At 46.3% G+C, this 13,522-nt stretch overlaps 1 protein-coding gene across 1 annotated transcript in view; it reads left to right on the top strand.

Moving 5' to 3' along the window:
* Window positions 1-12,810, top strand: part of PTPN3 (protein tyrosine phosphatase, non-receptor type 3) — a 95,489-nt gene extending 82,679 nt beyond the window's left edge. Inside the window, exons 24-28 of the mRNA XM_006906088.3 lie at window positions 1-124; window positions 5,410-5,538; window positions 6,417-6,562; window positions 7,307-7,442; window positions 9,150-12,810. The exon at window positions 1-124 is cut by the window's left edge and continues 17 nt beyond it. Coding sequence (XP_006906150.2) covers window positions 1-124; window positions 5,410-5,538; window positions 6,417-6,562; window positions 7,307-7,442; window positions 9,150-9,227 — 613 coding nt within the window. The 3' untranslated portion in view covers window positions 9,228-12,810. The remainder of the gene's footprint in view (window positions 125-5,409; window positions 5,539-6,416; window positions 6,563-7,306; window positions 7,443-9,149) is intronic.
* Window positions 12,811-13,522: the final 712 nt, after the last annotated feature.

Below are 13,522 nucleotides of genomic sequence, written 5' to 3'. Positions count from 1 at the left end.
TGTGAACAAGTACATTGCCACTCAGGGTCCCCTGCCACATACCTGTGCACAATTTTGGCAAGTCATCTGGGATCAGAAGTTATCACTCATCGTCATGTTGACGACTCTCACAGAGCGGGGGCGGGTAAGTGGCTTGATTTCCAATTCAAATGTGTTCATGTCACGCTGTGTTCTGTGGAACATGAATCTCAGAGCTGGAAAGGGTTTTAGATGTCACCTGGTCCAGCCCCTACATGACCCATAAATCTCCTGTAAGGAGCTACTGATGAACGGGAAGCTCAGCACTCCTCCTAGCCACTCCCTGGCCTTCCCCAGGCTAAAGAATGGTCAGACAGCCCCTCCCACTCCTGGCCGTATCCATTATGACAAGCCAGAAGACAGTTCCCCTTGCCTCACTTCACCTGCTCCAGGACTGCTGCGTTGGCTGTGGCCTCACCCAACCCAGGACACATGCTGGTCCTGAGAAAAGCAATGTGGTGGGTGCCAGGTTCACAGTGGTGGTAAAATGTAGGAGAAATTACTATCAACTTCTGTCAGCCTTTGCTTGTGCTGCAGCCAAACCCATTGCAAAAAGAGGTAAGAAAGGCTTAGTTGGGAGAGTGGTGGACACCATACTGTGCCTAGCAGGGCATGCATTTTCCATGGGAACAGATCCCTAATTACGTAACAAAATACCTGTTCCATATGCAAGGTATGCAAGGTATGCATTCACCTATATCGTGAATGCTCTGACTTGTGCATACGTCTGGATATCTTCCTTATGAAATGTTTATTCAGAAACCTACTCCAAAACCAATTTTAGATTAATTTTGAACCTGCTTTGAATGATCCGTGTGCCACTTTCTCCTAGTCCTTTCCTCGGTACATGTTCAGAATGCCAAATGAATCCACGCTGAAAGTCAGAATACACAAGATTGGAATGGATAATGTGTTTGAGGAGATCAGTCTAACCTCTCACCTGAAACAGCAGAATAAGAATTCCTACTAATTCACAGAGACCCATAGATTGCAAAGGGCTTTTATGTGGGTTGTCCCAGGCAGGGCTCCCTCCTCTGCTAAAACACACCAGGGTCCAGCCTGTGGGTGTTCAGCTCTAATTTTTTAAAAATTCCTCTCTACACAAGCTGAAATCCATGTTGCTTCATAACTTCACCCCACCTGCTTCCCCTACCTGCTTTTCCTACCTGCAAGACACAGAATGAGTCACCCCTATCTCCTATGCAATGCCCTTCCAGATGGATATTTGACAATAATCTCACACTTGTAGGAGGTTACTAACTCAGCTTCCATTAAGCTTGTGGTCAGAGGAAACTGTCTTTGTCTCAATGTTGTTGTCAAGCCAGTTTCCCCATTTTGGACTGATACCCTTAACTCTTGAATCCTATGCACAGCACTCTGGCAGAGCTCTGGAGCCAAAAGATCTGGGTTCAAAACTTGCTTTCTCTTGAGCAAGTTACTTAACCTCTTGGCCCTCAGCTTTCCTGTATATGAAATGGAGATAATAATGCTCACCTCAGAGGGTATGTGAAGACTGAGACAATATATACAAGAAGCTTAGAGAACCACATGTTTCAAGTGCCCAGCAAATGTTAGCTGATGTGTGTGTGTGTGTGTGTGTGTGTGTGTGTGTAATCGTCGTCGTCATCACTGATAGGATTCAGCCATCAGATCTGGCCTTCAGAGTGCTCTTTGGGTCTTTGGGAGCTTGCTTTCTGTCATTCTGTGTGCTGGCTATCACTCTTAGCTTTTTGTCATAGTTTTGATCAGAATCGTCCCATAAGTCACTGTTAAAAATTGTAAAGGCCCTCTAGAGGCAGTAGAACCTACTTCTAGAATGCTGCGAGTCAGGCATTGAGGGCACTCTTTGGGGAGAGTCGTTAATTCCCCCAGCTTTCTGCTCCCAGCCCCTGCTGTTTCTCCATCTGGTCTACCCTGTGACCAGGAGACTAGCAGAGACTTTGCTGAAATCACAAAGCAACAGGTCTACGCCATCACCTCATCTACTTGTCTAGAAGTCTCGTTTTTGTCTATTTTTAATTTTTGCTTATAAAAACAGAGTTAGAGTATCACGGAGGTACTCGTAAAGCTATCCTGGACTCAAATGGAGACTCTCCATGGCATACATGAAGATTCACCTTCATGCCACCTGGTTCTTTGCTGTTTAATGCAGACCCTTTCTCTTCCTAATTGACCACAAGGCATCCCACAGTTTGCAGGCCCTGATCTGGAGCCACCCTGGTATTTTATAGATGACAGACACCTAGTTCATTGCCTTGTCCTTTTCAGAATCTACCAGTCTCCCCATCTGAAAACTGTGCTCTATCTGCCTGCCTATTCTGTTACCTCTGGATGCCTAACTGCTCCAGGTTTTCTCAGAAACCACTCATGGAGGTTCCACTCTCCTATCTCATAAGGTCTTGCAGTTCGTGATGCCGTTCCTCAGAGCCAACACCTGGGCCCATGCAGGGTGCTAGGTGCCATCTCTGTGCCTGTGTTGGCCTTGTCTTTCCCTTTTAAAGTTGGCTTACCCTTCCCAGATGTAAGATCATTCTTTTCCACAGAGAAAAGAGAGTTCCAGCAGGCATGGTTAGGGACAGATGATCTGCCCTGAATAGCACGCCCTTCTTCCCCTCGTTCCACTTGTTCCAACTCAGCAGAAAAGGTCCTTTCTTCCATCCAAGAGACTTCACTTCCGCCAGCCGCTCTTGCAGCTCCTGCCCCAGCAGCTCTGTCCTGGTTACATCCCCCTCTTCTCTTTTGTCGGTGGCTGCCCTGAACCTGAGCTCCTCTGGTCTCCATGTGACCTGGTGGGTTTCAGTGTTACCCAGCCCTTCCTTCCTGAACCCATTCCGGCTGGTTCCACTGGGCTCCTGCGTGACACTCCCATCTCCTGCGGGTCGTAACATCCCTTCGTAGTCTCTGGCCCTGGGACTCACCCCTCTTGTTTATCGATTGTTAGAAACCGGTTCTTCTGAAACCCAGGCTACGTGCTTCCTCCCTCTCCTGTTACAAACTCTCAAGTGATTGGAGCCCTTCCTTCTGAGGTCCCTTGTCTGGTCCTCGCCTACTGGTTCTTCCTGGTTCTTCCTGGTATCAGGAGCCAGTCACTCCAAAAGAAAAGCCTTGCCCCTTACTCTTTCTGAGAGATGACATTTTCAGCATGTCCCATTTGTTTTCTCCCGTATTATGCATTTCTACCTCTTCGCGCGGCCCTCACGTCTGCCGGTGCCCTGATCTGCCCCACTGTCTGTGAGACACCCCCACTGCAGGATCACTTGGATGTCTCCCTTTTTTCCTTCTTACCTCATGTTTTTCATTCACTCTTCAGGTTATAGTTTCTTCATAAAGGAAATAGAGTTATAGAAGTATAGCTTTTCAATTGAAAAAGCCATTCTCCCTCACCTTCCATCAAGGATATTTCTTTGGAGGGGTAGATTTTTTTACATCTTTATATATCCCGCTACCTATATGTACGATCTGACACAGGTTGATTCACTCTCTGAGCCTAAATGTACTCATATGCAAAATAGAGGCAATAATAGTACCTACTTCATAGGGTTGTTTCAAAGTCAAAGTGAAATAATGTCCAAAAAAGCACCATTTAGTGCTTAGCATACACTGTTCAAAAGATAGTAGCCTCGAGCATCAGTCCTCCCTCAGAAGCCTCATTACTGTGGAAACTGAGGCTTAGAGAAGTTAAGTAACGTGGCGAGGATCACACAGTCAGTGAGTGGAACTTGTTAACCAGGATTGAAGCTCAGGATTGCCACAAACTTCTTACTCTTTCCACTACACCCCAGTACTTTCAGATTCAAATAGACCTAGGATCTAAATTTGATCAAGGGGTAAAGGGAGAGCTCAGTACTGGTGAGATTCACTGGATGTCTCTGGAAATAGAGAGATTTGTGGCTCTGCCTTGCATGGGCTGATCACTTCAGAGGATATCAACGCATCTGTCATCCTGTGGGCAGGATCCTTGGGAGGCTGCAGCGGTGCCTATGACACCCCTACTGCCCCCACCCCCTGCACAGATGGGGAGGCAAATGTAGGCCAGTGGGTGTTGACTCTGCCTTGGGTTCTACGGACAGCAACCCTGTCATGTCTAAGCAAAGCTGGGAATTGCCTACTAACCAAAATACCCAGGCTTAAGTTTTACCAATTCTTAGCTCCAGCTTTCCAGCAGCATGCTTCAATTTCAGATTATTAAGTTCAAATTGTGACATTTGAAAACAAGAATACAAAAGCTATTTCCAGACAGATTTTGTGCCTTCATTGGTTTATACTCCCTTTCAGCTCTAAACGAATATAATTTTTACATAAGTTGTTGTAACTGTAGACTAGGAGGAAAAAAAAATTTGAGTGAGTCAGTTTGACTGACAGAACTATGATGGGATGGACACCTTGGCCCTGAATGTTGCTTCAAAGCCAGAGGTGGGAATAAAATGGCTATGGAACAAGGTTCAGGGTTCGGAGGGGAGAATAGAAAACAGGAAGGGTGATGGGATCAGCCAGCCTTCCAGAAAGCCACAGCAGCCCTAATCCCACTGAGCCCAGGTTTCCTCATCTGTCTGCGGAGGTTCAGGTCCATATGAGTCATATATGAAAGCGGTTGGGGGCCTAGGAGATGCTGCTCAAACTCAAAGGGATGCTCATCTCAGTTTAGGGATTCCTTTCATCTGGATTTTTGCGGACTCTCTTATCATGCTTACTCAAGTTGATGCGGGGCTCATAGCAACAACGGTAATAATGGCCACAATTAACCTGAACTCCACAGTGAGCCTGTCACTGCACACCGTTATCTCCAGTCTCTGTCACCATCTAGGAAGCAAGTACTGTCCCCATCTTTTGGCTGAAGAATGTGAAAATCAGAGAGGTTAAGTAGCAGGTTCAAAGTCACATGGCTAACTCCAGCAGAGTTCCATCTGACTCCCCAACGTGTGCCCTTAACCACTGTGCCTTGAGGCCACTACCTCAGGAAGGCAGGGGTTGGATGAGGAGGGAAAGATTTGGTAGAAAGGGGATGTTGAGAGCAAAGAAGAGGCCTGAGGGACTGGAATGGGCTTGATTGGGGATGGAGGAGGTTGCTTCTATGTCACGTCTCCATATCTGAGGCCTCTCTTGTTCTTCCAGCAATTGGACACTGGTGACGAAGAAGGTAAGTCTCTGTACTCATCCTCCAGGCTCCAGCTCCGGGCTGGTTTGCACCCTGGCCACTAGCAGGCCAACCCCCATACCACTCTCCATAAAAAGGAGAGATGTTCCTCTGCCCCCTCAGAACAGACACAGAGCAGGCCAGCCTCGCCTGAGGTTTTTCCTCCCCGCAGGAGTACTGGGTGCGAATGACAGTTAACTGCTCGTGTGCCCCACCCCACGGCGGACGTTAACTCACACCCAGTGATTCCCTTGCAGACCAAATGTCACCAGTACTGGCCCGATCCTCCCGACGTGGTGGAACATGGCAGTTTTCACATCCGCTGTCAGTCAGAGGACTGCACGATCGCTTACGTGTTCCGAGAAATGCTGGTCACGAACACTGAGGTGAGCAGTGCCCTTACGGTGAGTGGTCCGGGGAGGGCGCAGTTCAGAGGCAGGTGCTAGATCAGCATCCACTGTGGTCCCACGTCAGGCCATTCATTCCAGTTCTGCTCTACATTTTCACCTGGTGAGCATTTCAGTGAAAGAGCCAGCACCCATGTTCACAACAGCCAACAGGTGGAAAGAGCCTGTGTCCATAGACGGAAGAATGCAGAAACAAAATGTGGCATAGTCATATGATGCTAAGTTATTTAGCCTTAAAAAGGAAGGCTATTCTGACACATGCTACTACACGGATGAACCCTGAGGACGTTATGCTGAGTGAAATAAGTCGGACACTAAAGGAGAAATCCTGTATGATTCCACTTAAGTATCTGGGGTAGTTAAATTCACAGAGACAGAAAGTAGATGACTGGTTGCCTGGGGTGGGGAGTAGGAGAGAACAAACAGTTAATATTTAATGAGTAAATAGTGGCGATGGTTGTACAACATTGTGAATGTGCCTAAAACCACTGGAATGTACACTCGATGGTGGTAAACTTCACATTGTGTATATTTTGCCTATTATAAAAAAAAAAAAATCTAGCGTGTGTGGCCCCAATGGCAAGTATTGTCAGAGTGAGCGGAGAGCTTGTGGAGCAGAGTGGCCGGGGGAGAGGCAGCCCTGCAGGGGGCGGGCCGAGCCCAGCCCTAGAGAGTGGGCATTTGGGAGAGCAGGTGAGGAGGATGGGAGGGAGTTGTCCGGGCCCCCAGCAGGGCTTTGCACAGTGAGCAAACGCACATCAGGAAACAGAAGCACCTGGCTGGAGGCCATGGTGGGGCCAGGTCCTCCTGCCCACCGTCTGGACCGGCTGACCAAAGCTAGTCTGCATGTTCCACAGACCGGGGAAGAGCACACTGTGACACATCTCCAGTACGTCGCGTGGCCTGACCATGGCGTCCCTGATGACTCCTCGGATTTTCTGGAATTTGTAAACTATGTGAAGTCCCTGAGAGTGGATGCTGAACCTGTCTTAGTTCACTGCAGGTACCGTGGCTTATGCTGGACCGGCTGACCAAAGCTAGTCTGCATGTTCCACAGACCGGGGAAGAGCACACTGTGACACATCTCCAGTACGTCGCGTGGCCTGACCATGGCGTCCCTGATGACTCCTCGGATTTTCTGGAATTTGTAAACTATGTGAAGTCCCTGAGAGTGGATGCTGAACCTGTCTTAGTTCACTGCAGGTACCATGGCTTGTGGGGTTTTTTGTTTGTTTGTTTGTTTGTTTGTTTGTTTGTTTTTAATACTTACACTCCTTGAGAAAGGCTTGGAGAAAATTGGCAGATGTCAAACCCACCTAAATCCCACAAGACGCTAGATGCTTTTACAAAGCTCTACTTACTTTATTTCTTCACTGTGTCAAAAGATTTGGAACTTTATGAAAGCATAAACCTCTGCGTGCAGCACAGAGCTGATGAAGAAAGTCCCTCCCTCACCTTCCCCGTGTTCTAAGTCAACTGACCTTCATGATGGATGTGACTAGGATGCGGGGTACAGTTTGCACTTAAAGTTGGGTTTCTCTCCACTGGTGTTTAAGTCCCCAGCCTCAGACTATATGAGGAAAGGCTTTCTCAGCCAGTTTGAGAGCACACCTTGAGTGTGTGTTTTGCACTATTGGAGGAGAGGAAAGCTTCATCTGAGTAATTGTGGGAACTGGTGAGGAGTTGAGCAGGGCTGTGCAGAAATGCTGGCTGAGCAAATCCCAGGTCTCTGTTCCTCTCTCTCCAGTGCTGGAATAGGTCGAACTGGTGTCTTGGTCACCATGGAAACAGCCATGTGCCTAATTGAGAGAAACCTGCCTGTTTACCCACTGGATATTGTCCGGAAAATGCGAGACCAGCGCGCCATGATGGTGCAGACATCAGTGAGTGAAAATCCAATAATAAAAATAATAACAGTGGCCAATGCTTCTTGCCCCGAGCCAGGCCTGTGCAAAGGGCTTTGCAGATCAAGTTACCAAGGGGACTGAGTCGCTTACCCATGGTCACAGAGCTTTCGGGGCTGAGCAACTCCAAAGCACACTGCATCTGGCCTCTGGCTTTCACTGCTTCCACTTTTGCTGCCTCCATGGTTTGTTTCCTGCCAGCCACTTGGCCAGGGAGGAGCCCTGTATGCAGTCTGCATTATTGACCTCTGACCCATCATTTGACCATGAGAAGTAAGCAAGGTCACCCAAAGGTTTCACCCTACTTGCCTGTTCTAGATGAGCCTAGGTGAACTTGTCATAAATGAGCCAATTGGCTCAGCGAATGTTTCACATGGCCCTACTCTTCCTATGGGCTCTCTCCCACATGTGTCGCACCCTGGTACTTGGCACTACAAGTATCCTCAAGAGAAAATCTTGTGGTTCCCCCCAGAACTACAAGAAAGGTGGTGGGTCGGTGTGGAAAGAGCATGAGTCAGGATCCCTCAACTACTGGGCAACCTTTGGATAATCCCTTAACCTCTCTCCCAGCCTCAGTTTCCCTGTCTGCAAAATGGGGGACCATCTCATATTTTTTTTTTTTATCAGATAATTGCACAGACAGGAGAGACCCAAGCTCATATGATAGTAGGAGGAAGAGCTTAGTCAATGATAAGTCTCAGCAGCAGTGGGGAAAGTCCAATGGGAGTTTAAGAGCTCGGTGGCAGAGAAGCAAAGCCGACTTTAGAAAGTCAGGGGAGGCTTTCTGGAGCTGTGGCCTTTAAAGTAAAATCCCCAGGCAGACGAGGAGTTAACAAGGAGAGAAGTGGAATTCCATGTTGTAGCCAGCTCCATATCCTCTCAGGTTCATGGACAAAGTTTATAAGATTTCTCTAATAATCGTGAGCTCCTATAGTTTTATATTCGTTTCTACCCAGGAAATCTGGCTAAAAGAAAAAAATCAGGTTATTAAGGCTGTTCTCTGCCCCGTTTTGTGGTATGGAGGACCTCATTGCTGGTTTAAAAAAATTTTAAGTGCATCATCTTGGTAGATTTTCCTAGCCAGCGAAGCTCAGTGCAAATATTTTCTTTCACCCTGTAGGCATCACTAAAATACAAATTTCTTAAGTGTGTGTTAATAGAAAGAACCGTATTCTACAGAGCAGCTTTCAGTGGCTCTTCTTTTTAAGACAAAATCAGATCCTGCCCCCAACGTAAGGTCCAGTGCGACCCGGTCCTGGCCCACCTATGCGGCCCCTCCTCCCATGCCCAGGTGTTCTGGGCCAGGACCCTGAGCCCTGACTGCACTTCTCAGAATGGGCTGTCATCCTCAGAGCCTTCACACTGATGCGCACACTGGAATGGCCGCCCCACAACAACCTTCACCCTTCCCTGACTCCCCCAGACTGCCAGGTCCTCCCTCTGCCATGATCCCATGATACTTTGTCCCTCTCTGGGAGCAGCTCCACCCCTCATCTTAGAGGAATAATGGCTTCACAGGTGTGTCATCTCACTTTGTTTCCTTGACACGTAGCACAGGGTCTGGCCTGGCCCAGAGCTGGGGTTCGGAGGGTATTTAGCAGGGCTGTAAGAGAATAACTGCGTGTAGGGCATGACGCGGAGTTTATAGAGCTGATGGTGACGTGACGGTTCTCTTTTCTTTTCCAGAGCCAGTACAAGTTCGTATGTGAAGCGATTCTTCGTGTTTATGAAGAAGGCTTAGTCCAAATGCTGGATCCCAGTTAAGGCAACTGTGAAAACGTTCATTCCTCTTTCCCAAGGGCATCCTCCTTAAGGACAGACCTTCTTTCTGGAAGCAGCAAGAGGAATCTGTAGGCTGCGGTGTGAGAAAGGAATGAGCACATTTGAACCCAGGCACTTTAAATTTCTATAAAAAAGGTATCATGTACATAGGAACCGTGTAGATACGCATGCAGTGACAGCATCGTTTAGGCCCGTTATTCCCCTGGAGAGACATAAGCAAAAAGGGATCTCAGTTTGGGGCCTGTCCTAATGCTTTCCTCCCTAGACATCGCCATGATCCTGTAAACCATCCTTGGGCAATCGAGAAGGGGATGCCAGCAACACTGTTGACTTCCCAGAAACAAGATGTTGTGGCAATTTTGAGTTGCTTAGATGTTTTGTATATATGTGTGTATAGGACTCTAAGGGCCGAGCTTTCTCTGCTCATAGGCTGAGCTGGAACAGTTTGCATTCACCCGCCCCGATGCTAAGAAAACCCTGATGAATGTACTAAATGGCAGGGGTGGGGGAGATGTCAGGCTGAAGGACGAGCAGTGCGTTTTCTGCCCTCCCTTCCTCTGTCCCTTCTCCCGCTTCTGATATTCGCGTTTCTAAGACTCGTGTCCAAAACTCCCTGCTTTCTGCCTACATTAGTGACCCTCTTCAGGTTCACACGCAGTGCCTGAACCAGATTAGTAACGTAGGTTCGGGTGAGTTGAGACTCTGCGGACAAAGACTCCCCGTGTCGTCTTGTCATCCACGCATTAGTTGTAGGAGCAGTTGCTTGCTTGCCCCGGCTCGCTTCTCGCTGTCCGCTCAGCACCCAAGACTGGAAGCGTTGACTACTGAATCTACTACATGGATTGCTGCTACTTCAAGCTATTACACTTGAAACATGACGATTTTCCTGAGGGGAGATGGGATATCATCTAAATATTCAGAATCTTCGGCCCTTCGGAGGAGAGATCTTCTAGTCATTGAACCATGGGAAACCCAGCTTCTAGAGGGCTGTCTGTGGGTGTGTGTAGATGTGTGTGTGTGTGCCCATGGGTGAGTGTTTCTCAGGATTCCTAACTCGATTCAGATTACAGTGGAGTTTATGTAAAGAATGAATCTCTGTATAGAAGAACAAATGTGTGCATTCACCCTCAGTTACAATGGTCTCCATTTCATTTCAAAGGAGAGGATCAGACTATAAACACAATTTGATGTTAATTTATTCGAAGTACACCATGATTTTGATTGTCCTAAAGAATTCTGCCTTTGTTAATACTGTGTTAAATTTTTTAAAAATTTGTGACAAGATTGTAGCAAATTATTATTTAAAGAAAATAAATTACATAAAAATTCTAACGTGGTATGTTTAAATAGCAGTTTTTATGTATCCGGAAGAGGAAGCTAAGCCAGTTCCTTAACGGGATTTATAGAAAAAGGATGCTTTTATATTATGTGCACAGGAGTGAAGCCATTTTAATGTGTAGCAAACTCTGAGCCCACTGAGTAGTTGTCGCATGGTTGCGAGAGGGATAAAGACCTCTACGAAGGTGGCAGGTTTCTATAGATAAAGGTTCTTTATCTCCAGTCCTAGCATATCGCACGCTTCCCATCTTTTCCCCACCAGTACTTTACTATTAAATAAAGGGGTGGAGGGAGGTGTTATGTAGTGCTGTAACCCCATATTGTGAAAGGGCCTGGACCACGTCCTTGCCGACATTATGCCAGGCTAGCAGAAGGAAGCAGGAGAGTAGGGCTATGCAGTAGGAAATTTGTTTCCTGGTCCCAATCATCAATAACCAGCTCTAGGCCCAGTCACTTAACAGCCCTGTCTCTATTTTCTCATCTGTGAAATAGGAGAAATAATGCCAAGGACTTTAAGTCGAATATGAGGATTGACTAAAATCATGCTATGCATGTGAATTTTCATCAGCTGGAATCTGACGCTGCTATGGATGAATTACTTGGAAACGTAAACTTATCAGTGATTAGCCCCAAAAACAATGAAACAGAAGTAGAATCATATGGGTTTTTACGAGAGATGGTTGCTTTTCTTCTAGGGAGAACAAAAGCACAAAGGAATATCATCCCAGTACCTTGGTTCGATCTGGACTCAGAAAAATTCAGCAAAGCACCAAAAAAAGAGGGAGAAGGCAGGAAAGCTGATGTAAATTTAAGTGCCATCAGGCTATTTAGCAAATCATTGCCATTTGATGAAAAGTGCATCATTGCCCGGTCTGCAAAAAGCTTGAGAGAAGTCTCAATGTTTTTACAGATTTGTGTGTTTCTTAATTGTTCAATATGGTGGCAGAAATGCTGCCGTAATTGTCACATAAATTTCTAAGAGGCTTACCAAAGGTTGCAACTAGCCTTTTTCAGCCTCTGTGCAGCCCAGTAATTCAGTCCCAGCAGATATTACCAGGAACAAAGTCCATGAAATACTGGGGAGGAACAAGATGAGAGTTATCTAAAAGGGCAAAATATGCATGTAAATACTATTGATACCACTGTTTAAATTCTGTAGCTCAAGATTTCTGCTTTACCGCCCTATATGTTAAGCAATTATACTTAAGAAGTCTTTTTTAGTTCCAAGTGAAGAACATCAAAATCACGATAAATATTTTGCCTGGGAAATTTGGCTGGGTCTGAATGGAGAAGGCATTTGCATCCTGTGTCTGGCGCTCTCCAGAAGATCTAATTAGATGCATCAATATGTTGATTTAAGATGGGAGATCCCTCCTGGTGTCACTCTATAAGACCTACACTTGGTATTTTGACACTTTAGAAAAAATATTCAACTCCGTTTGGTTGAGGGTGGAAGGAAGAGGCAATATGGACCACAAACTTGTGCTAGCCTTAAATTCCTACCACAGTAATTTACACTTAAATATGCTTTTAGATTTGTGTAGTTGCTGTTGCTGCTATGTTGCTACTTTTCTTGTTGCTCAGAAGTTATCACTGGGTGCAAGCGACAGACCTCTTCATCCACCAGGGGGCAACAAAGAGAGGTGGCATCAGTAGGGAAAAATAGTAGGAGGCAGGTCTTGAGTTTATATCTAGACTTTGGCAAGAGATATAGCCCTCACCCCTTAGTTTCCTTACATGTAAAAAAAGAAGGCTGGGTTGGACTAGAGTTCTTTGCTTCTCTCAGTGTTTAGCATTCTAGGAGTCTTGTATTCTAGAGATTTGAAATTAGCTACCAGAGAGAAAAGATTCAAATTTCCGTGACTTATCCCCAAGCGATTGTCCCTCACACTTCGGCACTGTTGAATACAAAAACAAGGTTTGCCAGATCTGGTTCTTGTTCTCCTAAGCTTAACAACAGACTCAGTAAAGATGGCAAAAACTCCAAGCTCAGCCGAAGGAACCAAACCCATGGGATTCTGATGGCCAGGCCGTCTGCCATATTTATAACTCACGTTCTATTTGGAACAACAAAAAGATTTGTGTTATATAGTTTTAAAAAGTATCTTAATTGGTCAGCAATATTTCTTTTTCTGTAAATTTGGAGTGTTTTTCATTCTGACCTGTTCTGGTGACTCTACTGAAAACTATTTGATCAATATAAAAACATTCAAGCTATGCAACACTATTATTGTGTGTTGACATTTTTGTTCTAATAATTGTCTTGATTTCTGGAAGTGTTTTCGTATTTTGTTTGCTTTTTTTTAAGGAAATATTAAGTCTTGGAAGAGCATGTTCTCCACCTGTCTCCTTCCATCTCGTCAGGAGCCTGACCATGCACAGCACCTGTCTCTGTCTTGACCTTGTGTGGCAGATTCTAGATCAGAATTACGTTCCACTGGCAAGACAGTAGTAGCTTACACAAAGAGAAGGTTCTTTACCCTCTATCGTGCAGGGTTGCCAGGGTGGCTCCATGGTCCCCAGGACCCAGATTCCTTCAGACTTGTTGCTCCGCCATCCCCAGTAATGTAGTTTCTACGTTGCAGTCGATCGTGGCGGCTCCGGCCATGCTCTCATTCCAGCCAGCAGGATGGAGCAGAGCCGGGAGGGGGAGGGGGAAGCAAGACCCCTTCCCTCAGGCTGTGTCATCTGCATATTGTATATCCCATTGATCAAAACGGAGTCACAGGGTCAGACCTACTATAAGAGGGTCTAGGAAAGGTTTTTATTCCAAGAATCCATGCACCTAATTGAAACTCAGGAGTTCTGTTTCTGAAAAAAACAAGGGAAGAATAGGTTTGAGGAACAGTTAGTGGTTCCTGCCATAGCTCAACACTTTAGTTACCTTTCTTGCCTCACATAGAGCCCACTCTCCAAGATAGACAACCCAAACCCCACCC

The sequence above is a fragment of the Pteropus alecto genome, unplaced genomic scaffold (assembly GCF_000325575.1).
Source record: "Pteropus alecto unplaced genomic scaffold, ASM32557v1 scaffold111, whole genome shotgun sequence".
Lineage (NCBI taxonomy): Eukaryota > Metazoa > Chordata > Mammalia > Chiroptera > Pteropodidae > Pteropus > Pteropus alecto.
This window is presented reverse-complemented; position numbering and strand designations above follow the sequence as displayed.